The sequence below is a fragment of the Aspergillus japonicus genome (assembly GCF_003184785.1).
Source record: "Aspergillus japonicus CBS 114.51 unplaced genomic scaffold BO86scaffold_4, whole genome shotgun sequence".
Taxonomy (NCBI): domain Eukaryota; kingdom Fungi; phylum Ascomycota; class Eurotiomycetes; order Eurotiales; family Aspergillaceae; genus Aspergillus; species Aspergillus japonicus.
Genome location: NW_020291641.1, coordinates 1,029,987 through 1,057,297, shown reverse-complemented (window position 1 = coordinate 1,057,297; position 27,311 = coordinate 1,029,987). Strand labels below are relative to the sequence as shown.

The window sequence follows — 27,311 nt, the reverse complement described above, 5'->3', positions numbered from 1 at the left end:
TTAGTGCGATGCCTATACGTGACATTGGGAAAAAAGAGAAAAAAAAAAAGCCTTTATATGGAAAGCAACATTATACCATAAACACCGTTGTATGTATCCCTTTTAGAAAAAAACAAACAGAAGATGAAAAAGATCAACCTAAAGCAACAAAGAAAAAAAGGGCAACTTAATCCCAATAGCGAATAATCCCATCCAAGCCGCCGGTGACAACCTTGCTGGTCTCCTGGGGATGCCAGTCGAGACAGGTGGTGGCGCCGCCCTCCTTGCCGCCGGCGAGGATCTTGTGGTACATCTTGCCGGTCTTCCAGTCCCAGAAGCAGACGTAGCCGGCGCTGTCGCCGGAGGCGAGGAACTGGCCGTCGGGGGAGCAGCGGATGTCGATGCCGTAGCCGGCGTTGTTGTGGCCGCGGAAGCTCTTCTTGCGGTTCTGGCGGAACTTGTCGGTGGCGCCGTAGACGACGATCTGGTTGTCGCCGGACTGGAAGGCGACGTACTTGCCGTTGGGGTGCGGGGCGGCGCGCGTGAGGGCGAACATGTACGGCTCGGCGATGAACTTGATGGGCACGGGGATGCCGTACTCCCAGGCGCGCAGCGACTTGTCGTCCGAGGTGGAGATGAAGCGCCGGTTGTCGTCGACGAAGGTGATCGTGTTGATCGCCGCCAGATGGTGGTCGTACTCCTGGACCAGCGCGCCGGACCGCGTGTCGAACTGCACGATCTTCTTGTCGGACATGCCCGCCAGGAACTCGTGCGCGAGCTCGGGCGACGGGTTGAACCGGATGACGTGCGGCGTCTTGCCCGTCGAGAACCGCCCCACGCACTTGCCGTACTCGGTGTCCCAGAGCTTGATCTGCCGGTCGTACGAGGCCGTGAGGAAGGTCGTCCCCGTCGGGTGGAAGTCCGTGTCCGTGATCGCCTTGCTGTGGCCCGAGAAGGTCCGCAGCAGCTCGCGCGAGTGGTACGCGTCCCAGATCTTGGCCTGGCCGTCCGCGGCCGCCGACAGGAGCAGGTGGCCCGACCGCGGGAAGAAGCGCAGCGAGGTGATCGCCTTGGTGTGCGACCTCCACGTGTGGATGAGTTTCTTGGGGATGAAGTTCTTCGTGCTGCCGGGCTCCCGGCGGAGGTCGATGTCCAGGTCCTGCGGGATGTGCATGTACGTCCGGCCCTGGTAGTCGAACTGCTCGCTGCCGTGGAACTCGGTCGTCTCCGCGGTGGTCGAGTCGTCCTGGTAGTCGGTCGCCAGCTTGTCCATGGGCGGCGGGATGTGCGAGGGCGGCGCCTGGGCGGCGTCCAGCTCGTCCTCGTCCTCGTACACGTATTCCTCGTCGCTGGCCAGCTCGCGATCCCCCCCCGCCTCGTCGCCGTCCACGGCCCGCTCGTCGTAGTAGTGGTCGTCGGACTGGTATTTCGCCCACGGGCCCAGGTAGGCGCCCTCGCCTTCGACGATGCTCGGGTCGCCCTTCCGCTGCCGCTTGGAGCGCAGCGCCGCGGAGACGGCCTTGGACGGTTTCATTTGGATCACGTCGCGGCCGCCGAACTGGGCGGCGTGGGCGAGGTTGCCGACGAACTGCTCGGGCTGCGTCGGGTTGCGCGTGTAGCCGAGACTCTGGAAGGTGCGGTGCTGCGCCGTGAAGGTCGCTTCGCTGATCGCGGCCTCCTCGGCGTATCCGGTGGGGACATTCTTGCGCTTGAGGCCGTGGGCCCCTCCGGTGGCTTTGAACGGGTTGGCCGGGCCTTGCGACGGTCGGGAGAGGTCATCGTATGTGGCGTTGTAGGTCAGGGCGGTCGAGGAGGTGTTAGCTAGCATCATCTGCATGTGTGCTTGGTCCTGTAGGACTGTTAGCTATGCGGGGCTTTTGGAGGTGCTGTATGGCGAGGAGAGTTCGCATTCTTCAAGGGCCATCCAGCAGAGAGAGGAATCTCAAGGGACCAAACCTCTGTGTTCACTTCGGGCGCGGCGACAATCTTGGTCGCAGACGGCACCGGGGCTTGAGTTTGAAGGGCGGAGGAAGTGGTGTCATCGTCGCTTGACTCATAGCCAGCTCCAAGTAAGGACGACATGACGACTAATGGGGTTGCGATCCGAAAAAGGAACTGGATCGTTGTTTATCGGAAAGATGGAATGAAGCTATCGGAGGCTGCTCTGCATCTCTCCTCCGGGTCGGAGCTACAATGTTCCGTCCTATCTATCATCACTACTAAGTCACTCCGTACATCACCCCAATTGATGTGGCCTTTGAACTTGACAATAATATTTGACAATATTTCTTGTACGAGGTAGGACGGAGAAAGTGCATATTGCTGATTGGTGACCATAGACACGAGAGATAAATAATCTGTCAATACAGTATGAACATCACGGCCCCCCCCGATGCAAATCAGCTCAACTCATCAGTATCCGGAGCACTCAGAACCAATTCTCCTGATCTCCATTGTGGCTCAGGAACAAGCCACTATCCTCGATATCCAGATGCTCTACCACCTGAAGAACCTTTCTAACACTCTCCTCCGGCAAAATCTTGCCCTCGAGATCAGGCTTTGCCGCCTGAAACTGCTTCAGCAAGAAGTTATCCGCTTCCACTACCGGAGCGGGTTTCTCTCCTGCGACGATGCAGTCAGTTATCTAGCTTGTCTGAGGCGATAAAGGCAGAGCTACTTACCCTCCCACGTATCCACCCAGCCAGGGCTCACAGCCACCACCTTGATGCCCTTCGGCGCCAGCTCTACTGCGTACTTGGCGACTTGAACATTCACAGCGGCCTTGGCGATAGAGTACGCGACCGCCACGCTGACCGCAGCCTTCTTGATGAACGCCGTGTCGGCCATCCCGGTGGAGATGTGCACGATCTTCTTCTGGGTGCCCTTCTCGATCAGGGGCAGGAAGGCGTTGGTCGTCCAGAGGCCGCCGTAGACGTTCGTACTGAGCGACGGCTCGAAGCTGGCCCGCATGGCCTGCGCATCAAAGGGCATCTGGGTCGGAGTGTAGGACATGGAGGCCACATCCACGGCATTGGAGTTGTGGATCAGCACGTCGAGCGACCCGCCGGTGACGGCGGCTGCGGCCGCGGCCGCCTCGAGGACCGACTGGGGGTCCGTAACGTCGCCTTTGATGGCGTGCACGTTGGGGTGCTTGGAGGTCAGCTCGGCGATCTCGGGCGATTCGGGGTTTCGCACGATGGCCAGGACTGTGTTGTTGGTATCGGCTGCGAGTTGGCGCACGAACTCGCGGCCAATGCCCTTGGAGGCTCCGGTGATAGCGTAGGAAGACATAATTCTTCGATTGGGATGGAGATGATCTGGTCAGATGACTTGCTCAGACGAGTGGATTGATGGGTGATGTGTTGTTGATATCATTGTAAGAATGCGTTCGATTTCACTTCCTTATATATTCTTCAAGTTCTCGTATACTGTGATGCTCATGCATTGGGCGGGGATCCCACCCGCTCCGACCGGACGATCCGTTCCCCCCCCGGTCCACTTGATTAGCAAGCTGGAACGGGCGGGCATCGGCCGATCCTACTCGATCGGCCGCTCCGTTCCCTGTCCCAAGTCCCCGCCCCCGACTTTCGTGACATGATGAATGCCACCGTACCTGCAGTCAAGAGGAGGGCATGCGCAACATGCACAGCTGCCAAGGCAAAATGCACGCCCCAGACTGTCAACATGTGCCAGCGATGCGCTCGTTTGGGCAAACCATGCACCTACCTTGACCTTCCGCAGACGAAACGCAGGCATAAGGCTGCACCGACTGCCCCGAGGTAGGTCTCCACACATACATTACTATAGCACTCGCTGGTATTGATCAGGAAGCAGCCGTGTGGAGGTGCTAGAGAGGAAGGTCGAACAGCTGATGTCGCAGCTGGTTGCCTTGAGCCAACCGAACGGACACACATCGCCGGGCACGTCTACTGCTCCGCTCACCACCCACGACGGGGCCTCATCTCGGGATGCAGATGCAGATTTGGGTTCGACAGACATTGCGGCGATGCTCGACGCTGCTAAGGACTCGTCGCACGGGCTCGATCCGCCGACCGGCTCCGCTCTGGCGGGCCAGCCGACCATCGTCGAGCGAGGGCTCCTGAGTGCAGCCGAGGCGGAGCGCTTGGTCGCGAGCTTCCAGCGCGACTTCGTGCTCACCTTCCCCTTTGTCGTGCTCGCGCACGGCGAGACAGCCGCTCGTCTGCGGGCTCGCGAGCCGTTCCTGTTCCTGTGCGTCGTGGCCGCGACCATCGGCAGTGCGCATCCGCTGCGCAAGACCGTCGCCGAGGAGATCATGAAGCACGTTACGTGCCGAGTCGTGGAACGCTCCGAGCGCAATCTCGAGTTGCTCCGCGGTCTGTTGGTGCACTGCGCATGGTACTCGTACCCTGCGGAGAAGAATCATCCGCGACTACTGTTATTGATCCAGTTTTGTGTTTCGATGGTACACGATCTGGGACTGCACAGGAAGCCTGCCCTAAGTTCTGATGAGCAGCGGGCGCTGCTCGGTACGTTCTGGGTATCTATTGGGTGAGCTCGTCTGCGCTGGCTCAATGCATTCCTTCGGCTAACTCTAGATGTTACATCAGTGTCTGTGGCACGCTCGACCGACCGATTACCATGAAGCATGATGGTCGAACCGAGGAGTGCCTCGCGAAGATAGCATCTGCCGAACATCCGTCGGATCGGTGGATTGCGCCGTTCATCCGTCTAGAGTCCTTCTTGGTAACAATGGAGGAAGTTTATGCGTCGGTACAAGCAAGCGGGGGACGAATACTCGTCCAGATTACGCGGGGCGCTCTACAGCGGCAACTCGATAGCCTGAGGGCGGACATAGAAAAGGATCTCCCAAGCTACCCTTCATCGACAGGTGCGTTTCCTATCTCCTCGGACAAATCCGAAGAAATTGACATAGACCCAAACAGCGAATTCAATCCGCATTGAGATCAAACATGCGGAGCTACGGCTCGAGGCACTATCTCTCCGAGAGGACCTGTGGACCGCAGAGCCCGCCAGCGCAATCCGGACGACGATGCTGATGGACCTCATCCAGCGAAGCCAAGAGCTCATCCGCACGGTCAGCCACCTGCCCGTGTCGGAGATCGCCCAGATCTCGATAACAACCACTGCCCATGTATGCGCCGCCGTGGGCTTTGTGCCCACCGCCGTCTTTGCCCTTCTCCGACTCATCACTACCACCCCCATTACCCCCGGTAACCCCGCCACCAACGACTCCGCCACAGAATCCCAAGTACAGGCCGTAGTCGACGCAGCCGACTATCCCAATCTCATCACGGAGCTCGCCAACGCGCTGGACACGCAGTTCGAGGGCATGTCGACTGCCGCCAAAGAGGCGGACGTCACGGGCAGCCTGTGCTTGAAAATGCGGCTGCTCGCCCGGTGCTACCCCTATCAGATTCGGGCAGTTGTAGGTAGTGCTGCTGCTGCTGCAGCAGTACCTCCTGCTGCTGTTGCAACTGCGCCCTCCCAACCTGCAGCCTCAGGGCAGGATATGTCGATGATGGCCGTTGACGCCGCCGATGAGGCTCCCATTACCATGCCACCACCCCAGGTCTGGCTGTCTGTCTACGGCGATCTGGACGATATTTTTCCTGTCGATGACATCCAGTGGGATTCTCTGTTGAGCAATTTCACGGGGTTTGGCTAGGCTAGTTGAGCCGGATTATGCTTTCTGGGGGGGGGGGTTATCTCTTCGTAACATCCATATGCAGTATGCAGTGTTTCTTTTTTTCTTTTTTTTTTCTTTTTTTTTTTTTTTTTCCCCTTTTTTTATGAGATATGATGAACTTTTCTGTAAATATATCTGCTCTGTCTAGATGCATGAGAACAAAGACCAGTGGGAGGTACGAGATCACGGCCCGTGTGATGATACCCGGTGGGAAACGGGTGGAACGGGTGGAACGGGTGGAACGGGTTTTCCGGCGCGGGTTGACCGGGTGGAATAGTCTCAGTCGGCAGTTGTAGATCGAGGATGAATTTCTAATGGCACGGTGGAGATTATGCAATCCTCTGCACTCGTAATCTAGGCAGTGTGTTCCTGAGCCCCTTGAGAATACTTAGGTCGTACCTTTGTTCCTTTTCCCGGCCTACAATATCCTAGGCTGTTGGCTCATCTACAAAAGTGCAGCATCAAGTCGGACCTGAAGTGGTCAGGTTGGTAAGGGCACGTGCTCAAGTGGTTATAGTAGATAATCCCAAACATCTATGCAAGAAAGTGGGCAAGGATTCGGAATCTGGATTCCAAAGAGCCTAAGTATAATGTAAAGATTCAGCATATCATTCACAGTGTCATGAGTGTAGACTGATTCCACCTTTACGAAAGTAATGAGAGTGTGAAAGACTATGGATTCTGTGCTAGCTAGCTAGGGCTATTGACATCAAAACCGGAGGGGTATATCAATGAAACTTCTTCCCGGGCCGGTGATTACGAAGAAGGCAAAAAAGATGTGAGAAACGACCTTACGACTCTACGACTCGCTAATTTGGGCAGGACATTCGACCGCCTCTGAGGGAGCCTCCCAACCTTTCCTCCATGAGAAATATCATCAGCGTTAGCCTGCCTCCCACTGTATGTTGCACTAGCTGCTCCCCCCGCCGCGGATCGTGACAGGACAGGTCCCCGGCAGGCCCAATGCAGTCCAATTGGCAGCGACAGATCTCAAATGGCTACGAAGCTTCGAAATCCCATCAACCAGGTACAATGATTCTCGGCATCGAAATAGTCCACTCAGGTTGCGATCGAGATTCATCGCCTCATGTGTCAGGTGACTGTCGTGCTCAACTATGCACATTTCGTAATACCTGGACCGAGCAAGTATATCTTGTGCCTTGAGGGCGCTTTGCTTTTGCTCCGGACTCCAAGAAGCGAACCCGGCTAGGCTGGGGAGCGGGTCGCCAGGGTTATAGTTGGGAGGGGTTGTTAGGAACGTGGGGAATCGCGTTTGGAGAAATAGGGGGAGGATGGCGGAGGACCGCCAGCCGATGATCCCAAGAACTTTTGTAGGGTCAGTGGCCGAAACGAGGATATTGTCAAGTGATAGGCCTGGATGCCATAAGGTGGGCTTGGAGACCTTCAGAATGCGGTGATCCGAGCATAAAATAGGTAATATGGTCGAAATGCTCTCAAGCAAATCCAGACTCTCTGTGTCCGGAAGGTCGGAGTTCTCGTGCACTGTGGATCGAACTTCGCCCCCGTCATCCTTTTGACAGGGTTGCTTAATCCTTGTCATTAGTTGAGTTGACAATGATGCGAACTCTGCGAGTGATGCCCCTACGACAACGATTAAGAGATGTTGGGGATTCCAGGGTGAACAAAAGGTTGAGGGAAGAGACCACTAACAGGGGCCGGAGGTGCCTGGATCCTGGGGTGACTCAACACCACTCTGCTCGGAGCGCACATTACACAGCGGTCCAATGCAGAAAGAGTCTGCGCTGTCTCGCGCGTCCGCGATGTGATAATGTCCCAGGTTAGCAGGTTCAAGAGCCCCGTAGATAGAGTGCCCCATAGGCTGGAAACTCCAGACAGGCAAGCTCCTTTTCCATAGTGACGACCTTTTCGATAATACTGTACCGTTGCAGGGTGCTCAGCCCCTCCCAGATCTCATCCAAGGCGACCCCGGGAGTCTTCTCCAGGATGATATATTCCGACCCGCTTTCGTTTGCCGAGTCTGTATTCCAGGCAAGGACGCGGGGAACCGGCAGGGACGTTGACTGACGCACTTGAAAAGTTCATGTCAGCATCAAAGGATCTATATCGCGTTGCGGAGGGGGGGGGAAGCAGACCAAATTTGAGAGTCGCCACTTCAGAGGCGGTCACGAAACGATTTGATCCAGCGATTGTCCGAGGCGTGTTGGTGTTGATAAGAACTTCACGCCCATCATCCATGGTAAGCACGAAGGCCCGGTAGGATTTTCCTTCTATTATATCCACACATCTACAATTGACAGAGCCGTCGTCAAGGAGGGATGAAGCCAAGCGACACACACTGGAGGTATTGGCCTGGGAAGGCATGACTGAGTTGAATTGTTTGGCGGCCATCAACTGCGCTGGAAAAGAGAAGCGAGCACAACGGGCCCAGACTAAGCGAGGCGAATTCGATCGCAGCAGGGAAGGCCGCCTGATGCGCCTTAGCATCGTCTGCTCTCATTGAGAGGTAAGGTCAGGCCTTAGGAAAAGATTGTAGTGCTTTGCTTGCCTTCCAAACCGTGGGGGGTTGTTCCATTCAGCAAATTACTGGCATAGGGGTTAGATACAAGGTGGTAGGAGGAGCGGGGGTGCTCAGGAACATAGAAACAAAGGAACAGAACAGAGGAACAAGGGGTCTGGATCATGTGACATATGCTCAAGAATACAAGAATACTTACTCCGTACTAACCTACAACCTACTCTAAGTATTTTGGTTACGCAATATATACAATTTGTCGCGAAGAGCAAGAAGTACAGTACCTATTGATTACTTATCCGGAAGGAAATGGTCGATGGTGGTGATATCACCATACTCACTACCACTACTACGAACTAATACTCCACAGCTGTCTCCAGAATACGTGGCACTCTTTCTACAAGTGATAGCACCCCCCCCCCCCCAACCAGATGGAAGCTATCCGTAACCAGAATCTCAGCTCCTGGCTCCTTCGAAGCTCCATTGTGAATCCCTTTGACATGGTCAACGGCATCTTCAATTGAGGGCAGCCACACCACCTCCAAGTCAGGATCAAGTTCTTTTCAAGCTGTCGCTAACTTCCTCTGTAAGATCAATCTCTGGAGTGCATCCGGATTGACATTGTGGTTGACCAACTCTTTTGAGTCCATGCTGGTTAACATCGTTTCTTTCAAAGTTCTGCCTGCCATCAAGAGAGCTCATTCACATACCAGGATTGCAGGACTGGTCTTTGTATGTGCTATTCACACGGAAAATCGCGTATTGAAAGACAACACCAAGATTGTCGTATATGATACGATGGACGGTCCTGAGCAGCGCGACAGGGTCCCTCGACGAATGCTGCTGGTTGAAGATGAGCACTCGCGGCAGGTTTTGGGTCCCTGATACCCGTCCAAACCAAGAGCAGGCGACTTCAAGGCTCTCGTGAGTGTGAGCACCATCCAGATACCAGTGATGCTGGCCTGTGACCAGAGTTCGGCATCTCCCTTTCCAATCAAGGTTCTCAAGCCCTTGATCAAACAAAGCAGGAAGTCTGTCGGACTCGCAGCAATCATCGGCAGCAGCAATCCCGAGCCTTGTGAGCACAGTCTCCGTCAACCTAACAGCGAGGGAAGCATTTTGCCTCTGAAAATGCTCTGCAGGCTTGATGTCAAGGCCGCGGATCGCAGAGGGCACTTCAACAATGTTAAGGTGAGTTCCCCTTTCGATGGCTCGTTCCTGTAGCACATCCATTGCCTATGGGACCTGAGGTATCGTGAAGGCCGGGCAACCCTTCTTAAAAATCCCTGCTTTATGCCACGCGATCTGATCGATCGTACTCCCGAGCGCATTGACATGGTCGATTCCGAGGGAGCTGATCCCCGTAGCCGCAGGGTTCGCGAAAACATTGGTGGAATCCCATTGCCCCCCAACTCCGACTTCGTAGATCGCCGTGTCCACTTCCTCTTGCATAAAAACGTGGAATGACATCAGGGTGAGAAGTCGAGCATATGACGGCTTGGGAGCGGTGATACCAGGCCCGCTCCGTGCTACTGCTTTTGCTGCGGTAAGCTCCAGAGCGTTCCAGACCTCCAAGAAGTACTTTGCAAACTTTGCTTCCGACAGGGGCTCGGAGTTGATACGAATTCGCTCGCGCACAGTGGTTAAATGGGGAGAGGTGAACAGCCCAACCTTACAGGGCGTTCCATACGACATGCGGTATTGCTGGAGGATCGAGTCGACATAAGCGCAGGTGGTCCCTTTGCCTTTTGTGCCAGCAACATGAACGATGTTGAGTCGATCCAGATCGCTGATCTTTGAGATTGAGCATTGCATCGCATCATATTAGACAATGCTTTCAGAAGCATGGAGTCAGAAGCAGCCTACCGAATAGCCCAGGCATTCGATCCATGTTCGCATTCGATCCAAAACCGTGCTATTCGAAGAAGAACTCCATCGCGGTCGTCGTTTCCGTAGGTTCTTGAATCCTGTCTGCGTCGAGTTTAACTTTTGAATCGCTTCCTCGTCCGATTGTTAGCTAGAACTTGTCAAAAGGCCAGTTGTTCCTGGGATTGGACGCACAATGTAATTCGGTGCTGGTTCTGCCATATCTGTACGGCTATTGCGTTTTTGCAGCCATACATGTTTACCCCATGCACGGGAGGCAGCAGCAGGCCATTTATGTCGGCACAAGCCCAACAATGAAAGTCCCAGTTTCCGTGAGTTGGATATGGTGTCAAACCTTATTCTCTTTCATCAGCTAGTTATTGAGAAAAAGTCAATATTTTGGGAAAACAGTGAATCCCACAGGGTACAGAGTCGCCATAGAGATTACGAACGAGGTAGCAAACGATTGCCGCCGAATAGCACTGTAGCAGGATGGGGCGAAACAGTGCGAGCTTTTTGAGACAACTTGTTGGTCATTCAGAAATAGCGGTGTGCATTAGTAGGGCATTCGTCCTCTGTGAAAGTGTAGGATGTTTCAGAGCGCTGGATTAGTCTCGTATTCTCAGTGAGGACATCTTTCGTTGTCGGGCTCACTGGCCCAATGGATCGAGCGGCAGCACACGAGGAAGCTCAGGGACTGAATGTCTCACCACGCACTAAGAGGATGTTGGAATCTGCCTCTGCGCCCGTACACGATCTTGCGCCGATGTCATATCTAGTTCGATCTCATTAAATTACAAGGATATCAGAGCCGAGTCAAAAAGCCGTCGTTGACAGTTCGATGGACGGGTTGTTCTTCGGGCTTTAGTAAATTGAGTCATGCATTGTTGAGTTGTAGCTGCCTTCCCGCAACAAAAGTTACGTCTCAAGTTATCCGAGGACTCCAAATCAGGCTTGTAGCTGCACCTTTGTAGTGGTATGTAGCTTGCTAATTCTCTTGAAGCACACCGTTGAACTCCGGTTGGGTCCATGTATTACCTGGATTCGGTCTCTCAACGCCCTGTATTTGTAGATCCCACAGGCGCTACGTCAATTAGTACCATACATCGATCACTCTCCAAGATGATAGACTCACCCAATCCATGTTCGTAGGCGTATCCAACATATCCCCGATGACGTCCAGAGAAGCATAGCCCGGAGTTACGCCATCCATCGGCTGGAAGTCCAGCGCATCTAGCGAGTTTGCACCCTCCAATTGCCAGCTTCCGTATGCCGGGGGATAAGCTACATTATTCTGTCAGAGCAATTTTCAGAGTTCAGGAACTCCGGGCGTACTCACCTGGGCTGGTTGGCTGCTGCTGCTGCTGCTGCTGCTGCTGCTGCTGCTGCAGATCCTCCTGCCCCGAACGCTGCTGCTTCACCCAACGAAGCATGACTGTCATTGCGGCATACCCCAGCTGTGCATCTGCTGACCGTCGACGCATCTTATCGAATATCTCATGTGACATCTCCAACGCCGACAACAGCTCCTCCTGACCCCGGACCACCACCGCGAGATCTTCATTCGTGCTTCCACCGAGCGGGGGCGTCCCCGTGCGCTTATGTGACAATTCCAAACAGATGATCATGGCTGCAAGCAGATAATCTGCATATTGCAGCGCGTTGGGGAAGAGTCTATCCCGGTATAACAGCCCCCCTGGCTGCGTTTCGTGGTGAATATCTGCTTGGTGGCGAAGAATATCCTTCGAGGAGCTCATGCACACCCACCGCGAGTAGGCATAGCGGAGGTTGTTGTGGTCTTCGCCCAGATACCTTCGGTGCAGCACACACCGCGCCTTCAAGTACAATAGCTCCACGGTGTATCGCCGGAAGATGAGTTCGGAGGGATCCGCAAGGCACTGGTTGACAGGACGCATCTTGAAAGTGGAAGGCACCTGATCGTGCGCTTCGTCAAGTTGACGGTCGAGAGCCTGGGTTACCTCGTAGGTAACAGGCTCGCACGAATATGCCAGATCTGAGATTTTGCCGAATATAGTCATGATGCGTGACTTGGCTCGGGTGTAGGACATCAACGTGAATATTTCGTCAGGGCAGGAAGGGGGTAGTTCCTCGGTGCTCTCATCGAAGTCCTCGTCGGATATGTTGCGGGGTAATTCCACGTCATGTTGCCAGTCTTGGATCGTTCTGGGGACGCCGACCTGGAAACTAATCAAAGTGTCCAGTTGTCGGAGAATGGTCCAGACGCGTCGACGCATCTCGCCGTCAAAGGCCGACATGTCGGGGAAATGCTTGGGGTCTCGATGGTAGCCTGCTCGAATGGCCAGGCGGATTGTGATACCGAGGAGAAAGGAAACCCCGACTTGGGCGTCGTCACTCCGAAGGAACTCGCTCATAGTGTAGAGAAACAGTGCCTCGACTTTGTACCTTGCAGGCGCGGTATAATTTGACTGTACAAGACATTGTGCCGTGAGCTTGCGGAACGAATCCTGAGCCTCAGCGGGGTCCTGGGGTGATAGGGGCGTCGGGTCCCCGCTTCGCTGATTGAAGGCAAGCGCCATCGCGATGCAGGCAGATAATAGAGCTAGCCAGGGCAAGGAGACTTCATGCGGGCTGTCCCAAAACTTATTGTACTGCTGCTGTCAGTTGCGATAGTAAGCACCAAGTTGCCTCCCGGGTATTTACCTCTTTTTGAAATGTTGGAATGTGCGTGATGCCTGAAAGCTAAGTATAAGCATGGCTCCTCATTTCTCTGGAGATATTGAAAGAACAAAGAACCCACTGATCACAGGCTCTTTGCTATTGAGCCACTGCGCCACCAGGCGATCAGTCACCGGCCGCGGCGGTATTTGTGCCAACAGCTCCTCCTTTCTGAGGGGCTTGTGCAGTCCTAACAGCAAAGTTGGCGCAGTCACGCTCTTTGTATCATGCTGAGCAAGCTCATCGTCTGAGTGCACATCTTGCTCGCGCAAGTACTCCCTCACTTCGCTGATCTACCCAACAATTAGCTGCGTCTTCCTCAAAAGGGCAGAGAAAAAACAAGAGACTATCGGTAGAAATAACAGATAACATACCTCCTCCAGTACAGCTCTCCAGTGAGCCCCATCAACGTATCTCGTTCCAGTTTCTTGGGCCACAAGCTTCCCCGGAGGGTCAGACGGCGATTCGTCCGGTGTTAGAGGATGGGGCTTTGACGCCAGCCCCGGCGATGGTATACGCTGACTCTCGTCAGTCCCAGTATGATTACCGTGAGCCCATGCCGTGTTCACAAAAGATTCATCTCCTGCGTTAGTCGGTTCCAGACCAGCGAAGTTCATCTCTCCTCGCCCGGTTCCCGCGCCATCGTCATTTGGCCCTGTCGGCTGCTCCATCATCTTCTGCTGCGTTAATGATAAGATCAGATTCTCCAGGTGTTGCAACCGATCTTGAACATGTGTGGGACTCGCGCGCCCTTGCGAGGTCTTGCCTCGCGGTCCGCGGCCGACAAAGGTGCAGGAGCTGGCCTCGCCGCGCTTCCTGCAGTTGGTGCAGGGGTGGACGCGGCAGCATTTCAATCTGGGGAAGGCATTAGTGATCTTTCAGGAGGTTACGGCGTCTCAAGAACAGATGTGAAAGCCATCTTTGGGGCACTTGCTTGCGTGCTCTACATGCTGTACAGGATAGTTGAACGCGGGTGCGTTTGGTTTCTCGGACGGGGAGAGTGTCATGTGGATCTTTCATTTTGAGCGGTGGTGCTCTTGCAGGCAGTGCTTATAAGAATTCTAAGAGAAAGTATGTCTTTTGAAATAAGGCGTTCTGTGCGACATGTGCGCATCTTACGGTAGGATGATGATGAGGTGAGCTTGTGATGGCGAAGTGGGTGGCTTGCGCTATCACCGTCGATAACTAGTCCGCGGTTTATCTCCGCAATAAGTCCGACATACTCGTATACTCGTTCTATACATGGTTTGCCTGCGCCACCAAAGCTTGGGTGAAATAGTCGACTGATCGCTACGGTAAATATCTCTTTTGTAGCTTTATACGTGGTATACTTGAAGATCAAGGGATGAGGGAACTTCTCTTATCAATTCTGCGTGCAGGCTACAACCACACTTGAAAAAAAGGTCTCTTGATAGATATTGTTCTTGAGATAGTGGCAATGATTCCTCACGATGAGCTTGAAGCCTGTAAATAATCAGGCAAACTATCTCTACAAGAATTTCTTTGGAAAAATACGGAGACACTGTTGATGAATTACCAAAATAGACACTGAGCAGAAGTCAGAGCAAAATATACGTTGTATGTAAGATGAGAGGAGATGCTACAAAATGGAGGTTGGGCGGAAATCACAATGATGAAACACATAATTAGCCGACCTAGCATGGAAAGAGACAGGGAAAATAAAAGTGAGTCTGATCAACCACAATCCATATATAAGTACTGTATACAGTATCTGATTCACTGTATGCTGCAGTAGCAACTATAAACCGCGGAACAAAATCCGCCTCGGAAGCGGACCCAACGGGCAAATTGTACAGCACCCCCCAAAAAAAAGCACCGAGGCGCGATCCATCCTCAACCTTCTCGTCCATCGCGCCACAGCCCATCATCAATCAATCCCACGAACCTTCAGAACAACAAGATGCGCATATCACTCCCCACCGCCACGCGGCACCTCAAGCCCACCCCTCGCCAGCTACTATCTCGGGGCACCCAACAACCACTATCAACACTGCCTACACATTCTCTCCGTACCACCACGACGACGACTACACAACCCAGCAGCTGCACCACCACCACCGCCACCCTCACACCCCAGCCCCGATCCTCAAACCCCACAAACCAACAACAACGCCGAACCTTCCTCTCCTCCTTCCTCCCGGGGAGCGGCTCCAATGGCTCCGACAACGATTCCTCCTCCCGCACCCGCCGCCTAACCGCCACCCGCACCCTCCCCTACTCCCCCGCCCCTCTCTTCGAAGTCATCTCCGACGTCCAATCCTACTCCTCCTTCCTCCCCTTCCTCACGGCTAGCACCGTGACGCACCGCGACCCGGCGACCCGGTACCCGACGCGCGCCTTCCTGACGGTGGGCTACGGCCCGCTCAGCGAGACCTTCACCTCGAAGGTGGATTGCGACCCCCAGCGGCTGACGGTCACGGCGCAGAGCGGGGCGCGGTTTGGCGTGGCGAAGAAGGATGGGCAGGATGTGAGTTCCGGAGGTAGTGGAAGTGGGTTTGGGTTCCCCGGGGCGGAGGAGGGCATCTTCGAGTATTTGAGTACCAAGTGGGAGCTGGCGGATGTCACGGCGGAGATAGGTGGGGGGAAGAGCATGACGCGGGTGCATTTGGAGATTGGGTTCGAGTTCAAGAACCAGTGGCATGCGACCATGATGAGTGCGGTTGAGGGCCAAATGGCCGGGGTCATGATCGAGGCGTTTGAGAAGAGGATGGGGGAGGTGGTTGGGCGGTGATACTGGTTGATATCAGGCTATCGTGACGGGTGGACACATATGATAAGAAGATGCTCATGCTCTTTTGTTGGCAAGATATAATAAGGTATAATCAAGGGAGACTCTCTTTTTGTCTATATTCCAAGGGGGAAATGCTTGTACTTGATTAGACCATAAATGCCAAAGAAAAAAAAAAGAAAAGAAAGAGAACCCATGTGTATAATACAATTTATCAGACCATCATCCGGATAGGAAGGAAAAGGAAGAAACTACGACATCATGCCCAGACTGCGCGACCAGGCGGTGTTAGTGTTGCGCACCCCCCGGTTGACGCTGATCTTGTCGTAGTTGTCCGCCACCACCTCCCAGTTGATCCGGTCCCACCACCGCTCCAGGTACTCCTCCTTGCCGGCGATACCGTAGTCCATCATCCACACGTGCTCCCAGGTGTTGACACACAGGATGGGCTGTACATCGATGGCTCCAGGAGCCATGATCTTCTGGTTGGGCGAGTGGGCGCCCATCGCGCCGGCGTACTGGTTGCCCACCGGGTCGTCGGGCGTGTGGGTGGCCATGTCGACTGCTTGGCGGCGCGAGTGCGCGGCCGGGTAAGGGGAGCCGGCGTTGTACGTGCAGAAAACGTGCAGCATGCCCTCGCGCTCCAGGTTCTTGGCCAGCCAGACGAAACCGGGACCGAACATCGCGTTGGCCGTGGCCAGGAAATCGAGCTTCAGCGACTCGACCGACGAGCACGTTTCTGTGATGACTTTCTCGAGCTTCTCCGGCATCTCGGTTTTGGCGGGGGACTGTTTGTTTCTGCGATTAGGCTTTGTGCTTGCGGTCTAAGGACGGATTCGCTCAGGGTCTGAGTCGTACCAGGCAGTTGAAGAAAAAGTGGTTGTTGTGAGCCATTGAGGCGTAGTTGAAGACGGAGGCCATTTCCGCACGCCGGGAGTACTTGACCAGCAGTTCTCCGGGCTTCGCGTCGGCATCGATGGTGTCTATTGGTCCAGATATCATTAGAGTCCGAGCGTGTTTCACAGGCCGAGCAAGGTCCGCGGAGCTGGCACTCACCCTGCGTCAACAGGTTCAGCTTATCGACAAGGAGGGCTTGGTATTGCGTCCAGGAAAAGTCGAACGCCTCTGGTGACATAAACTCCTCGATACCGTTGGACTTGTAGTCGGTCTCGTAGGCGAGTTGAGGCACACGGTGGATTGCACGGCTCTGGATGCGTGGGAGCGCGGAGGAGACGGGCTTCTGTCCGCAGTGTTAGTTGAGGCGCCCAATCAGCCGGAAAGACAGAAAAGAGCTCACCGCAGTGAGGGAGGAGGCTGCACGCAGCGCAGACTGCGGCCGGAGGAGTCGGTTCAGCATGATGATCTGGGGGGGTGGAGGTATATGGTCAGGGAGGTCGTGCTTGACAAGCAGCAATTGAGTCCAAACCGCAGAATTTCCTCCGCTCCAGATTGAGAGATTCCCTTATTGAGGTTAGCGTGGATGAGGTAAGCAGGCGCCAACACTGGCCAATCAGCGGACCGCGATTTACTTCTGCGTCAAACCGCCCAGCTTGAAACAACAATATTCAACTTAGAAAAGTACTACCTTACACACTACCTACTAGGTACGGTACAACTACCTACGCGCCGGACTATCTGGTAATCTGCAACGGTCAATCAGACTTCTCGTCCAGTCCGAGCCCAAAGGCCCCGTACTGGCGCCTACACATCTCTTCATCATTAGTCCGTCGGCCATGAGCCCCATTCTTCGTCCCTATTCTGGGACTCGGCGCCTGCTACCTACCCTCCTGGATCCTTAGATCCTGATAGTATGATGCGGGCAGAAAAACATTGGGCAGCATGTTGCGAGCAGCGGGAGGGAGATCTTCTTCAGGACTTGCTTCTCCTGCAAGACACTTTGAAGCGCTCTTTGTCTGGGACTGGCTCGTCTCGTTCGTTTCTTCCACTTTCAAACCCATTGTCTTAGACACTCTCTTTCACTGAAGCACGACACTCTTTGACTCCCCATCCGACCATTGTCCAGCCGATATACCAGCAATAACCCTCGTACTCTCCTTTCTTCCCTCTTCCCTGATTTCATCATATTGCAAGAAGTTTCTATCAGGTCCTCTCTCGTGCCAACCATCACGATGATCACGCACAAGGGCAACTCGTCCAAACTACTACTATTATTCGGGTTGCTCGCTTCAACGATATCGCCAACGCAGGCCGTTGGCATCCTGCTGCCACGAAGCAGCGACACCTGTCCCAGCGACTACACACACTGCTCGAGCAGCGGTCTTCCCAGCACGTTCTGCTGCCCCAGCAGCTCCACGTGCATCAGTCTCGACGACGCCAGCTCCGCCATCTGCTGCCCAGCCGGGCAGAGCTGCGACTACATCGAGCCCATCACCTGCGACGTGCAGCTCCAGAACGCGACCGCCCACCCCAAGAACAGCGTCCACACCACCCGCCTCGACGATAGCCTGGCCAAATGCGGCTCGAAATGCTGTCCCTTCGGCTACACCTGCACGGGGGACTCGCTGTGCAGCATGGACACATCGACCGCATCGACCGCAACCGCATCCAGCTCCAGCGCCGCATCCACCTCATCAACCACCACCTCAAGCACATCTTCCTCCCTCGCCACCGCCATCTCCGCCACCGACCCGCGCGTCTCCCAATCCTCCGCCTTAGACAACACCAACACCACCACCAACGCAACAGCAACACAGCTGAGTAAATGCCCGCAGTACCCAACAGCCGCGGTCCTGGCAGGCTTCTTCCCCGGCGCCCTCCTCGGCGTAAGCGCCACCCTCCTCTCCCTGCTGCTGTACCGCCACCACCGCCGCAAGAACCTGCCGCCGTCCGCCAAGATCGCCCAGTTCACCCACCGATCGTCCAAGGGCACCCTCATCGGGATCTCCTCGCCCATGCCCTCCGAGGAGACCGCCTACCGCACCGACTTCCTCCTCCGGCGGACGCAGTCGCGGGCCTCGAAGGCCACTACCACCAGCGGCTCCCGGGCCCGGTCCCGGTCGCGGTCTCGCTCGATGATCCAGAAGACCGGCGGCAGGGTCCGGAGTCTGTTCAACCCCCACAATCCCGTGTACCAGCGAGAGGGCACGACCGTCAGGGGGGTTGGTGGTGGTGAGATGGCGTTGGTGCCCGAGAAAGGAGGTAGCGGTGGTCGAATCCCCGTGCCCGTGCCACCGTTGCCGCTCAACATCAACGGGAGCCTCGTGGTGAAGCAGTCGCAGCAGCAGGAGGGGAAGGGCGGCGTGGCGACCTACAGCTCGGCGCCGGTGATCCCGGCGTTGCGCAGGACGGAGAGTATTCGGGTGTATACGCCGCCGGGCGTGTTTGCGACCACGGGGGTCCTGAAGCCGGACGCGTACCCGACGAATCCCAGGGCGATGGAGGCGTTTTCGGAGGACCCGGAGGGTGGTCCGGGTGGTGGGGGGTTGAGTAGAGGGAATTCGAGGTTGGGGTCGCAGCGGAGGTAGATGATCTCATGGTTGTATGTTGGAGTGAGTGTATGTATGTATACTGCTGATTCTGTGGTGGTATTCTGAGTATAGCGTTGTTCTTGTTTGACTTTTTGGCCTTGGCCTGTCTTTAAACAGGTTGTTGTATGGCTTAATCGTAATAATTGTGGTTATATGTTCTAGCGAGGTATTGCTTCTATGGTGGTATGCTTTGCTCAGTAAGAAAAAAATAAACATGATGGAATAAAACTATATACTGTACAGATCCGTGTTTTTCAATTAGCCTTCCTGGCCTTCCGCAAGGCGATGGCCTTCTTGACCTCCTTTAGCAAGCCGACAATGAGGGGAACGCCAATGGGGCCCAACAGGGGCAGATACACGGCCACCTTGTGCTCATCCGGGAAGTACATCTGGCCCACCATGCTCTTCTCGAAGAAGCTGCGCTCCGCTTCCGTCTCGGCGATCCGAGCATCCGCCAGCGCGGCCTGGAACCGGCCCCGTCGGAGATGCTCACAGGCTGAGGTCAGATGCGAGAGGGTCGTGGCCACGGAGGCAGCGACGGTAGCAGGGATGGGGATGGAGGGAAGAGACTCGGTGAGGCGGGCGAGGGAGCCCATGGTAGAGGATGCAGAGAGGAGCAGACTGGCGGCCCGAATGCGGGTGAGTGTCTGTAGACGGAAAGGCAGCGCAGCCGGGGTGGAAGGTGCACCGAGAAGGGTGAGAAGCTGGTGGGAAAACGTTAGGAAAGGGGCCTGAAGCGAACCGCGCGATAGATGCCGAAGCTGGGTGCCGTTGGAAGGGTTGAGAAGCACAACGCCGCCCCATTGAGGCACGACCCAGCTCGTAGCTAGACTGTCCTTGACCACCAAGGGGGATTGCGCTGCATCAGGCACATAGAGAATAAAGTTAATGGTTGGGCCCGGGCCAATGCTGGGACTGAGAGGCCATTCGGCCGCGTTGATGAACGCGCTGAGGTCTTCGGGCTTCAGGGTCCAAGCCGCGTGGCCTTGGTCGTATTCGGGCGCCGGAGCCGTGGGTGCAAACGTCGCGTATAGCTGGACTTGGGTGTCAACAGTAAAATTGCTGATTGGAGAGAAGGCCTGCAGCAGTGGGGTGATATAGTCGTGGACAGCGGCCTGAATGTCCCACGAGGAGGGCTCTGTGCCGGGAGTGAACAAGGAAAAAGCGAGGTGATAGGTATCGGCGTATTTCATCGAGCGCCGGAGGCGCTTGGCGATGCTCTCCGCGAGCTGAGGGGAGACGGAGGAAAGCATAGCCGAGGGCGGCTGGCTGTTGGCGGTCGCACTTGCTGCATGGCTGTTCGACAGGATCTGCGCGATGATGGCCTTCTCTTCCGTGAACAGCTGCTGAAGTTCACCCGCGATGTAAGCGGACAACGGTGGGTTGGATGATGACAGGGGCGGTATTTGGCTTGGCGAGTAAAAGACGTCGAGCTGGGTAGTATCGTGCTGGAGCTCGGACTTGGGGTTAATCAGATCGTCCTGTGGTAAGAGGCGCACTGTCAAGGCCGTGTCTGCCAGTTCATCCAGCTGCTCATCAGCATTATCGTTCGATAGCTTCAGCCGCAGATGATGTGCGGAGAACTCATTCAAGTCGTCGAGGGTATGTTGTGTCGTCCGGACCAAGTGCTGGGCCTCTGCGTCAGGTAGGTGAGGCGTCTCGACTCGAATTTTAAGGGGGAAAACAGGACGACAGGTCTAGATTTGAAGAGACACCAGTCAGCCAGGTACGCATCTTCAACGGCCAGGCATTACATACCTTCCCATCGGCCCAATCAATCATTTCCGGGACAGGCAAGGAAGCTCGATAGATCGATGTGGTCTTCCACCAGATCGGGAATCCCAGGAAAACAATCACAGCCCAGAAGGCTGCAATGACCTTGAATCGCGTCCGGATAGCCTCTGGCTTCTCCGGGGGCGGCGGACGCGGCGAGGGGGTGCTGACATTCATGGTATAATCGGGGTGGGTATCGACGGTCTGTAATGATGACAGGTCTTCATTCTTGGCGATCATGACCAGGACATGCTTTGAGGAGGGCGACGTAACCTGGTACAGGACCAGATGTGGGAGAGTGGGAGGGGAGTTGGAGTTGTTGGAGTTGATGCAAGCTGGAGTTGCGGAGAGGCGGGCGGAAGGCGGAGAGGGGGGCCACCAGTTGGCGGCGGTCACGAGGAGGACGGTGTAACACGTCCATCACTACTAGGGAATCTTGTTTGGTTCAAATCAAATCATATTGGGTATCTATTCAATGCGCCAATCCATGCAAGAAACTACAAGACAATAATCCCACCGCTAATACTCCTTTTCGAAGATCTTCTGGATGGGCTTGGCGGCCTGCCAGGGGTTAGCAACATCGCCCGAAACTCACCAGGACAAAGACTTACGTCGATAAAGCGCTCCAAGTCCTGGTCCAGACTGGCCAAATCCTCCTTGCGTTTGTTGTTTTCCGCAATCAATGCCTGTTTCCGCTTCAGAAGCTCTTGCCGCGCCTGCTCCAGCTTCTCCCGTTCGGCATGTTCGTGGTTGATGCGAGCGATCATGAGATCGTGTTCGTCCGATTCACGGTGCTCGGGATGCAACGATAGGAATTCTTCGAGCGGGATCAGGGGAAGGGCAAGGTACTTGTGACTGCGACAGTGAGGTCAACATCCGGTCAGTTCTTTTGGTGGCTACGCCAATACATACTCATAAGACTCGCACGCAGCTATTTCCCCCGTCAGGTGCCGTTGTTCGTAGTAGAGATTCTGAAGTTGCAGGTGTAAGCGGTCGATTTCCTGGCGGGCCTCTGCGGTCGCCTGTTTCGTGTCTCGGACGCGTAGAATAGCATCGCGGTTGAGCCCACGCAGACGGGCCAGAAGAGCGAACAGCTGCTTCTGTTCCTTGGACGCAGCTAGGGCGCGTTCTTCGGAGTCAGAGTAGGAGTCAGCCGAGGGGTCGAGCACGGCAAGCAATTGCATGCATTGCTCGCGGGTCTCGGCGCTCAAACTGAGCACCGGCAGCAGGGACGGGTTGACGACAATGTCCCGAATGGCCATGTTGAGGGAATTGCTGTGCGTCAGGTGAAAGTAACAGCTGGCTGCCACTGCAAAAGTGAAGTACGGTGGGTGGTTCGTTGAAGGGTGGCTGGTGGCGAGAGCGATAAGAATGACCCAACGTGGAGGCAAGCCGGGCGCTGATGGGCTGAAGGGAAGACTGACAGCAGGAAGGCGGCGAATAGAAGAACCAATCCTTGGATGGACAAGGAGACGGAGTAGTTCTTAGCAGTTCAGCCTTACTCAGTAAAAAGTGGACATCTGCTAAGTGGTAAGAGTACGCAGTAATTGAAGGGTTGGCGGGGAGGGGAAAAAGAGAGATTATTGATGGGATTAATATTGTTCGGTTCCCCTCTTCTACTTCTGTTTCTTCTTCCTCCTCCTCCCCTTCTTCTCCTCTCCTCTCCTCTTCTCTTTCTCTCCTCTGATCGTTCCCCTAATATCCAATTCCCTCTCCTCCTAAGAGGTGTCTCTCCTTTTCTTTTAGGGTCATTATCATTACGGTTCTCTTTCCCTTTTCTTCCTCTCCACTCCACTCATCTAGGCGCTTGTCCCTTGCAGCCCCCCCGAATTTCTCTAGTTTGTCCAACTTGCAGCTGTATGTTCTGCTTCGGTCGTCCCGCCGATTCCCGATCGTCCCGATCTCCACCCCCAACCTTTGGTCTTTTCCCCCACTGACTTTTCCCCTTGTTTTCTCCCTCTGTTCCAGGATATGCGATTCGATCTTCTCAACTAGCTACGGGTTCAATTGACGGTCGAAACGGTATACGGAACACCATGGCCTGCTCTGCGCAATCGATGACCATCGAGTCGTATCCCGAGGCAAACACATCCGCCTACACAACAACCCCCTCTGAGGAGACCAGTTTACTGCGCGACCGTCGGCGGCGCCACTCGTTCCACACGGCTCGAAAGCTGTCCTTAGATTACGACGCAGATGCGGTGTTTCTGAGAGTATGCACTCGCCGAATCCCCTTCTGGTGCATGGGATTTTATCTGACGGGGGTCTAGGTCGAACTTTTTCTGACGGAGCTGGAGCGACGAATGCTGTGGATCGAGCAGTATGGCAAGTCTCACATGGACCAGATCGATGCCAGCCTTCGTCGCGGCTACGCCACCCTGGAGGCCGTGCGGGACTCGTGCTCTCACGCTTCCGGAGAGCTCATGGGCAGCGGCAAGAAGCGCGCCAAGATTCTGGTGGACACCTTGGAGGACCGCTACAAGGATGCTCTCGCCACGAAGGAAACATTAGAACAGAAGGCTCAAGCCGGTGTCCGCCTCATGGAATCTTTTCTCGTCGAGCTGGAGTCTCGTGCTCACGCCGGATGGGACCGTGGGTTGGACGGCGCGTTGGATGGGGCGTGGAAGGCGATGGACTCGAGCTTGGTGCATGCCCGGGAGGTGGTCGACGAGGGCATGGAGCGCGCGCGTCGGGCCAAGGAGGCAATGAAGGAGAACATCGACCGGGCGATCCTGCTGGCCCAGGAGAAGCGGTTGATCGGCTATGCAGACCTCCCGCAGCCGTGGCGGGTGAACCCCCACATTCTCGAGGGATACCGGTTCACGCACTCGAAGGTGGAGTGCTTGGCCTCCATGTTCACCTTCTCCAACGAGCTGGTCAACATCTGGTCGCATCTGATCGGGTTGTTCATCGTGCTCTCTGTGGCTTTCTACTTCTACCCGCTGAACCCCAACTTCCACCTGAGCACCAAGACGGATGTGTTGGTGGCCGCCGTCTTCTTCTTCGCGGCGTGCAAGTGTCTGGTCTGCAGTACCTTGTGGCACACGATGAACAGCATTGCCAGCCAGACACTGATGGAGCGGTTCGCGTGCGTGGACTACACGGGGATCTCGATGCTGGTCGCTGCCTCGATTGTGACGACCGAGTACACCGCCTTCTACTGCGAGCCCGTGTCGCGGTGGGTCTACATCCTGCTGACGATGTCCCTGGGTATCGGCGGAGTGATCCTGCCGTGGCACCCGACCTTCAACCGGGCGGACATGGCGTGGGCACGGGTGGCGTTCTATGTGTCGCTGGCTCTGACCGGGTTCGCCCCGCTGGCGCAGCTGACCTACACGCGGGGCTTCTTCTGGTGCCTGTACTTCTATGCGCCGGTGGTGAAGAGTGTCCTGGTGTATTTCGTGGGCGCGTGTGTGTATGCGTCGCAGGTGCCGGAGCGGTGGCGGCCCGGACTGTTCGACTATGTGGGCGGCAGCCACAACATCTGGCACCTTGCGGTGCTGGGCGGGATTCTGTTCCATTACCTCGCGATGCAGGATCTGTTCGCGGGAGCGTTCAAGCGGGCTCAGGGGGAGTGCCCGAACATGGTGAACTAGAGGACGATAGAGGAGTATAGACTTGCAGGTTAGTTTCTTGACTTCTTGTACATATTGGAGTTGGTTGTGGAATTGTGGATATACAAAAAGTCTAGCCGGCTTAGATTGTTGCGACTCTGGTGCTATTTTTAAGCTATTTCAATATTTCCAATATATGATTCGCGCGGAGGAACGAAGTGAGCAACTTCGTAGTTAGTGTACTGAAGGCAATTGCGGAGAGGTCCCGAGACAGCGTTGATGGCGATGGACGATCATTATATCCGGAGATTGACGCTGGCGGTGAAAACATGCTTGAGTCGACGCCCCTCAATCTATCTGTTGGAAATGTCTCGGCGGTGGATTGCCTGATTGGGATGTTGAAATATGCTTAAGCCGGGGTGCCTCGACTAACCCTTTTAGGCCACTCTGTGTCTAGACTGCCTTTGCCTTTGCCATGGTGAGCAACATGAATATCAGGAGGCAAATGAACCTGAAGACAATGAGAAAAGTCTTGTCCCGAGACTCTCCTGAGCCTCCAAGTTTATAGTCATGACCGGTTCAGTACTATTCCTCATGAAGTGGACTGCCCATCGCCCACCCATCCTATCGTCAGTTCAGAGTACTGTACTGTACAAAGCACACCACCACCACCACTACTACCACCACCAACCCTCACCACCTTCTCAACCCATCACCCATCACCCCTACCCTTCACCCCTTCCACCGAAAAGAAAAAAACCCCACTCCCACCCCCGTCCCCGTCCCGAAATGAAGGTGATCGAGTGTCAAACGCCCGAGTGGGCAGCGGCTCTCCACCCGGGGCCACTAACGGGTTTCATCGGGAGCCTGGCCGCAATCAATCCCAAACCGAGCCCTAAGTTGAGTGAAGCATATAAGTAGGTTTACAGGGTCTGCAGCACCCGCCCCAGCGCCATGCTTTTTGTTTTTTTTCTTTTTCGGTCGTTATCAACCAAGATCTGTGATCTGCGGTGCTCTGCTATCCTTTCCTTAGAGCTGTGCTCGTTCCGTTCTCTATCTAGAGTACTCAACTCGAACTGTTGAATCTATACATTCTTTAACTTCCGTTCTTTTATCACTCTCGTTGTGGATAATACCTGCCGTATCACCATCACCATCACCATGAAGCTCACCACCTCCCTGGCCGTCAGCGCTCTTCTGGCCGCGGGCACCGCGCTGGCCGCGCCGCATGAGGCCCGGCCGCAACGCCGGCAATTCGGCGCCGGCGGCGATGGCGGTGGCGTTGGCTTCCCCGGCGCGGGCGGCGTGGGCTTCACCAGCGGCGGCAAGAACCCGGGCCAGGGTCAGGGCCAGGGCCAGCCGTCGGTCAACTGGGGCACCGCCGCCGCCGTCCCCAGCGCCAGCACTGACTGCAGCGGCAGCAGCGGCAGCGGCAGCAGCAGCAGCAACAGCAACAGCCAGCAGCTACAAGCGACCCCAACCGCGGCGCCGACCAGCTACACCCCCAACACGGCCGCGCCCACAACCACCAGCAGCAGCGCCCGCGTGACCCACGGCGCAAGCAGCAACAACGCAGTCAACTACCAAATCAACGAGAACTGGGCGGGGGCGGTGCTGGAGTCTGCGCCGGCGGCGAGCGCGACGTACACGTACGTCGCGGCGACGTTCACGCTGCCAGCGGTGACGCCGACGGCGGCGGCCAGCAGCGCGGACACGCAGGCGGTCTCGTTCTGGGTGGGGATCGACGGGGCGACGGGGGGCAACTCGATCTGGCAGACGGGGGTGGACATCTACGTGGACAGTCGGAACGAGACCTCGTTCGCGGCGTGGTACGAGTGGTACCCGCTCAACTCGGTGGACGTGGCGATGGACTTCGCGATCGGGGACGTGGTGTTCGCGTCCGTCGAGGCGACGAGCAGCACGGCCGGCACGGCGGTCATCGAGAACCGGACCACGGGCAAGAAGGTGACCATGCATGCGACGGCGCCGAGTGAGAGTGCCAAGCTGACGGGCCAGAATGCCGAGTGGATTGTCGAGGATCTCGCCGTCGATGGGGACGGGTTGACGCTGCTCGGCTTTGCGGATGCCGTGTTCACCGGCTGTGTCGCCAGGACTGCGGATGGGAAGAGCTATAACCTCGACGATGGGGCGGCGCTGTATGCTGTTCAGGATACCTATAGCTCGAGTGTGCAGGCTGTGCCCGAGATTCTGGGCAGTGGGGAGTTGCAGGTTACTTATCAGTAACTTAGCAAAGGTTGTGGTGGGGGGGAGGGGAGGGGGTGCAGAGGTGCAGAGGTGTATAGGTGTGTCGTATAGTATAGCGGTGACGGTGGATACTGCAGTGGTTGTTGATAGTCCTGGATATAGGTGTCATTATTCTATTGAAGCTTGAAGCTATACCGCACGCACTCCGTCATTAGTAGCTTGACCTAAGATTAATCAGTCATATATTAAAGAGGCATGCTTTGCTTGCCGGATATACAGACGCATCCCTCACACCTCACCTCAAACTCACCCATGCGTTCCAAAATCAACCCAACCAACACCGAACACCATCCCAGTCCCTCACCCTTATCCTAACCCATAACCCCACCCCAACCCCCCAAAATCAATCATACAGATCCCCCCACCCCGCACCCCTCCCTCTATCACCCCTTCCCGAACCCCAAACCACCACCGCCCTCGGCGCCGCAATCTGCACCATCTCCTCGGTAGACCGCCTCCCCAACCCAGCACCACCGACAACACCACCAGCAACACTCCCCCCACTACTCCCACTACTACTACTACTACTCCGCCCAGAATCCGACATCAACGACGGAACAGGCGACATCGTCCTCTCCGACGACGAGGACACCCCCACACTCCGCGGCGAGTACGGCGGCGGCGGCGTCTCGCGCGTCGCGGTGGAGGTGTTCCCGTAGCTGCTGGTGCTGGGGAAGGAGAGCGTCGACGAGGTGTCGCTGTCGGTGTCCGCGGGGGTCGGGTCGAAGAGCCCCGTGGCCGTGTGGTAGTATGGGGG

General features: G+C 55.7%; 14 protein-coding genes across 14 annotated transcripts; 6 read left to right on the top strand and 8 right to left on the bottom strand.

Annotated features, from left to right (window-relative positions):
• Nucleotides 1–5: 5 nt before the first annotated feature.
• BO86DRAFT_330528 (WD40 repeat domain-containing protein) lies at nucleotides 6–2,105 on the bottom strand. The gene is made up of 2 exons (XM_025668721.1): nucleotides 1,936–2,105; nucleotides 6–1,828 (listed from the first exon to the last, which is right to left on the bottom strand). The coding sequence occupies exons 1-2, from the start codon at nucleotides 2,059–2,061 to the stop codon at nucleotides 167–169; spliced, it is 1,788 nt and encodes a 595-aa protein (XP_025532191.1). The 5' UTR covers nucleotides 2,062–2,105; the 3' UTR covers nucleotides 6–166.
• A 133-nt stretch (nucleotides 2,106–2,238) lies between these two features.
• Nucleotides 2,239–3,336, bottom strand: BO86DRAFT_385763 (NAD(P)-binding protein). The gene has a single exon (XM_025671181.1). The coding sequence runs from the start codon at nucleotides 3,268–3,270 to the stop codon at nucleotides 2,653–2,655; it is 618 nt and encodes a 205-aa protein (XP_025532190.1). The 5' UTR covers nucleotides 3,271–3,336; the 3' UTR covers nucleotides 2,239–2,652.
• Nucleotides 3,337–3,674: 338 nt separating this feature from the next.
• On the top strand, nucleotides 3,675–5,695 carry BO86DRAFT_385762 (fungal specific transcription factor domain-containing protein). The gene is made up of 3 exons (XM_025671180.1): nucleotides 3,675–4,509; nucleotides 4,569–4,849; nucleotides 4,905–5,695. Exons 1-3 carry the CDS (start codon nucleotides 3,851–3,853, stop codon nucleotides 5,645–5,647), a joined length of 1,683 nt encoding a protein of 560 aa, XP_025532189.1. The 5' UTR covers nucleotides 3,675–3,850; the 3' UTR covers nucleotides 5,648–5,695.
• A 647-nt stretch (nucleotides 5,696–6,342) lies between these two features.
• BO86DRAFT_141586 (uncharacterized protein) lies at nucleotides 6,343–7,698 on the bottom strand. The gene is made up of 2 exons (XM_025666210.1): nucleotides 7,340–7,698; nucleotides 6,343–7,270 (listed from the first exon to the last, which is right to left on the bottom strand). Exons 1-2 carry the CDS (start codon nucleotides 7,503–7,505, stop codon nucleotides 6,579–6,581), a joined length of 858 nt encoding a protein of 285 aa, XP_025532188.1. The 5' UTR covers nucleotides 7,506–7,698; the 3' UTR covers nucleotides 6,343–6,578.
• Nucleotides 7,415–8,260, bottom strand: BO86DRAFT_141591 (uncharacterized protein). The gene has a single exon (XM_025666211.1). It carries the CDS (start codon nucleotides 8,132–8,134, stop codon nucleotides 7,601–7,603), a length of 534 nt encoding a protein of 177 aa, XP_025532187.1. The 5' UTR covers nucleotides 8,135–8,260; the 3' UTR covers nucleotides 7,415–7,600.
• Nucleotides 8,261–8,725: 465 nt separating this feature from the next.
• On the bottom strand, nucleotides 8,726–10,250 carry BO86DRAFT_415746 (Mur ligase; the record flags this gene model as incomplete). The annotated part of the gene is made up of 7 exons (XM_025674929.1): nucleotides 8,726–8,746; nucleotides 8,783–8,799; nucleotides 8,873–9,373; nucleotides 9,434–9,659; nucleotides 9,696–9,956; nucleotides 10,029–10,163; nucleotides 10,224–10,250. The coding sequence occupies 7 exons, from the start codon at nucleotides 10,248–10,250 to the stop codon at nucleotides 8,726–8,728; spliced, it is 1,188 nt and encodes a 395-aa protein (XP_025532186.1).
• Nucleotides 10,251–10,633: 383 nt separating this feature from the next.
• Nucleotides 10,634–13,879, bottom strand: BO86DRAFT_141507 (putative C6 transcription factor). Its single transcript, XM_025666209.1, has 7 exons — nucleotides 13,660–13,879; nucleotides 13,100–13,580; nucleotides 12,808–13,018; nucleotides 12,711–12,742; nucleotides 11,368–12,658; nucleotides 11,164–11,312; nucleotides 10,634–11,112 (listed from the first exon to the last, which is right to left on the bottom strand). The coding sequence occupies exons 1-7, from the start codon at nucleotides 13,743–13,745 to the stop codon at nucleotides 11,017–11,019; spliced, it is 2,346 nt and encodes a 781-aa protein (XP_025532185.1). The 5' UTR covers nucleotides 13,746–13,879; the 3' UTR covers nucleotides 10,634–11,016.
• Nucleotides 13,880–14,579: 700 nt separating this feature from the next.
• Nucleotides 14,580–15,619, top strand: BO86DRAFT_385757 (ubiquinone-binding COQ10-like protein). Its single transcript, XM_025671179.1, has one exon. It carries the CDS (start codon nucleotides 14,647–14,649, stop codon nucleotides 15,475–15,477), a length of 831 nt encoding a protein of 276 aa, XP_025532184.1. The 5' UTR covers nucleotides 14,580–14,646; the 3' UTR covers nucleotides 15,478–15,619.
• A 54-nt stretch (nucleotides 15,620–15,673) lies between these two features.
• Nucleotides 15,674–16,886, bottom strand: sod4 (mitochondrial 37S ribosomal protein mS42). The gene is made up of 4 exons (XM_025671178.1): nucleotides 16,772–16,886; nucleotides 16,531–16,714; nucleotides 16,333–16,457; nucleotides 15,674–16,262 (listed from the first exon to the last, which is right to left on the bottom strand). The coding sequence occupies exons 1-4, from the start codon at nucleotides 16,829–16,831 to the stop codon at nucleotides 15,726–15,728; spliced, it is 906 nt and encodes a 301-aa protein (XP_025532183.1). The 5' UTR covers nucleotides 16,832–16,886; the 3' UTR covers nucleotides 15,674–15,725.
• A 717-nt stretch (nucleotides 16,887–17,603) lies between these two features.
• Nucleotides 17,604–18,959, top strand: BO86DRAFT_353941 (uncharacterized protein; the record flags this gene model as incomplete). The annotated part of the gene is made up of 2 exons (XM_025669552.1): nucleotides 17,604–18,562; nucleotides 18,749–18,959. 2 exons carry the CDS (start codon nucleotides 17,604–17,606, stop codon nucleotides 18,957–18,959), a joined length of 1,170 nt encoding a protein of 389 aa, XP_025532182.1.
• A 227-nt stretch (nucleotides 18,960–19,186) lies between these two features.
• Nucleotides 19,187–22,297, bottom strand: BO86DRAFT_453316 (uncharacterized protein). The gene is made up of 4 exons (XM_025676983.1): nucleotides 21,648–22,297; nucleotides 21,347–21,590; nucleotides 20,721–20,939; nucleotides 19,187–20,659 (listed from the first exon to the last, which is right to left on the bottom strand). Exons 1-4 carry the CDS (start codon nucleotides 21,995–21,997, stop codon nucleotides 19,217–19,219), a joined length of 2,256 nt encoding a protein of 751 aa, XP_025532181.1. The 5' UTR covers nucleotides 21,998–22,297; the 3' UTR covers nucleotides 19,187–19,216.
• Nucleotides 22,298–22,329: 32 nt separating this feature from the next.
• BO86DRAFT_141391 (hemolysin III family protein) lies at nucleotides 22,330–24,398 on the top strand. Its single transcript, XM_025666207.1, has 3 exons — nucleotides 22,330–22,592; nucleotides 22,704–22,948; nucleotides 23,006–24,398. Exons 2-3 carry the CDS (start codon nucleotides 22,772–22,774, stop codon nucleotides 24,329–24,331), a joined length of 1,503 nt encoding a protein of 500 aa, XP_025532180.1. The 5' UTR covers nucleotides 22,330–22,592; nucleotides 22,704–22,771; the 3' UTR covers nucleotides 24,332–24,398.
• Nucleotides 24,399–24,774: 376 nt separating this feature from the next.
• Nucleotides 24,775–25,330, top strand: BO86DRAFT_141393 (uncharacterized protein). The gene has a single exon (XM_025666208.1). It carries the CDS (start codon nucleotides 24,860–24,862, stop codon nucleotides 25,208–25,210), a length of 351 nt encoding a protein of 116 aa, XP_025532179.1. The 5' UTR covers nucleotides 24,775–24,859; the 3' UTR covers nucleotides 25,211–25,330.
• A 501-nt stretch (nucleotides 25,331–25,831) lies between these two features.
• On the top strand, nucleotides 25,832–26,527 carry BO86DRAFT_277578 (A4/G1 family peptidase; the record flags this gene model as incomplete). The annotated part of the gene is made up of 1 exon (XM_025667285.1): nucleotides 25,832–26,527. A coding segment is annotated over one exon (696 nt), but the record flags the coding sequence as incomplete, so codon positions are not given.
• Nucleotides 26,528–27,311: the final 784 nt, after the last annotated feature.

Excerpts from the sequence above, each read along its gene's own strand:
- BO86DRAFT_330528 (XM_025668721.1), bottom strand. The coding sequence starts at position 2,061 with ATGTCGTCCTTACTTGGAGCTGGCTATGAGTCAAGCGACGATGACACC. Across the intron at positions 1,829-1,935 it reads CGCCCGAAGTGAACACAGAG|GACCAAGCACACATGCAGAT; the intron begins GTTTGGTCCCTT and ends ACAGTCCTACAG.
- BO86DRAFT_385763 (XM_025671181.1), bottom strand. The coding sequence starts at position 3,270 with ATGTCTTCCTACGCTATCACCGGAGCCTCCAAGGGCATTGGCCGCGAG.
- BO86DRAFT_385762 (XM_025671180.1), top strand. The coding sequence starts at position 3,851 with ATGTCGCAGCTGGTTGCCTTGAGCCAACCGAACGGACACACATCGCCG. Across the intron at positions 4,510-4,568 it reads ACGTTCTGGGTATCTATTGG|TGTCTGTGGCACGCTCGACC; the intron begins GTGAGCTCGTCT and ends ATGTTACATCAG. Across the intron at positions 4,850-4,904 it reads AAGCTACCCTTCATCGACAG|CGAATTCAATCCGCATTGAG; the intron begins GTGCGTTTCCTA and ends AGACCCAAACAG.
- BO86DRAFT_141586 (XM_025666210.1), bottom strand. The coding sequence starts at position 7,505 with ATGGGGCACTCTATCTACGGGGCTCTTGAACCTGCTAACCTGGGACAT. Across the intron at positions 7,271-7,339 it reads TCCAGGCACCTCCGGCCCCT|GGGCATCACTCGCAGAGTTC; the intron begins GTTAGTGGTCTC and ends TCGTTGTCGTAG.
- BO86DRAFT_141591 (XM_025666211.1), bottom strand. The coding sequence starts at position 8,134 with ATGCTAAGGCGCATCAGGCGGCCTTCCCTGCTGCGATCGAATTCGCCT.
- BO86DRAFT_141507 (XM_025666209.1), bottom strand. The coding sequence starts at position 13,745 with ATGAAAGATCCACATGACACTCTCCCCGTCCGAGAAACCAAACGCACC. Across the intron at positions 13,019-13,099 it reads GGAGAGCTGTACTGGAGGAG|ATCAGCGAAGTGAGGGAGTA; the intron begins GTATGTTATCTG and ends ATTGTTGGGTAG. Across the intron at positions 11,313-11,367 it reads GCAGCAGCCAACCAGCCCAG|CTTATCCCCCGGCATACGGA; the intron begins GTGAGTACGCCC and ends AGAATAATGTAG.
- BO86DRAFT_385757 (XM_025671179.1), top strand. The coding sequence starts at position 14,647 with ATGCGCATATCACTCCCCACCGCCACGCGGCACCTCAAGCCCACCCCT.
- sod4 (XM_025671178.1), bottom strand. The coding sequence starts at position 16,831 with ATGCTGAACCGACTCCTCCGGCCGCAGTCTGCGCTGCGTGCAGCCTCC. Across the intron at positions 16,715-16,771 it reads CAGCCTCCTCCCTCACTGCG|AAGCCCGTCTCCTCCGCGCT; the intron begins GTGAGCTCTTTT and ends CACTGCGGACAG. Across the intron at positions 16,458-16,530 it reads GCTGAACCTGTTGACGCAGG|ACACCATCGATGCCGACGCG; the intron begins GTGAGTGCCAGC and ends CTGGACCAATAG.
- BO86DRAFT_453316 (XM_025676983.1), bottom strand. The coding sequence starts at position 21,997 with ATGGCCATTCGGGACATTGTCGTCAACCCGTCCCTGCTGCCGGTGCTC. Across the intron at positions 21,591-21,647 it reads GCTGCGTGCGAGTCTTATGA|TCACAAGTACCTTGCCCTTC; the intron begins GTATGTATTGGC and ends TCACTGTCGCAG. Across the intron at positions 20,940-21,346 it reads ACTTGGAGCGCTTTATCGAC|ACCGTCGATACCCACCCCGA; the intron begins GTAAGTCTTTGT and ends TCATCATTACAG.
- BO86DRAFT_141391 (XM_025666207.1), top strand. The coding sequence starts at position 22,772 with ATGGCCTGCTCTGCGCAATCGATGACCATCGAGTCGTATCCCGAGGCA. Across the intron at positions 22,949-23,005 it reads CAGATGCGGTGTTTCTGAGA|GTCGAACTTTTTCTGACGGA; the intron begins GTATGCACTCGC and ends ACGGGGGTCTAG.
- BO86DRAFT_141393 (XM_025666208.1), top strand. The coding sequence starts at position 24,860 with ATGACCGGTTCAGTACTATTCCTCATGAAGTGGACTGCCCATCGCCCA.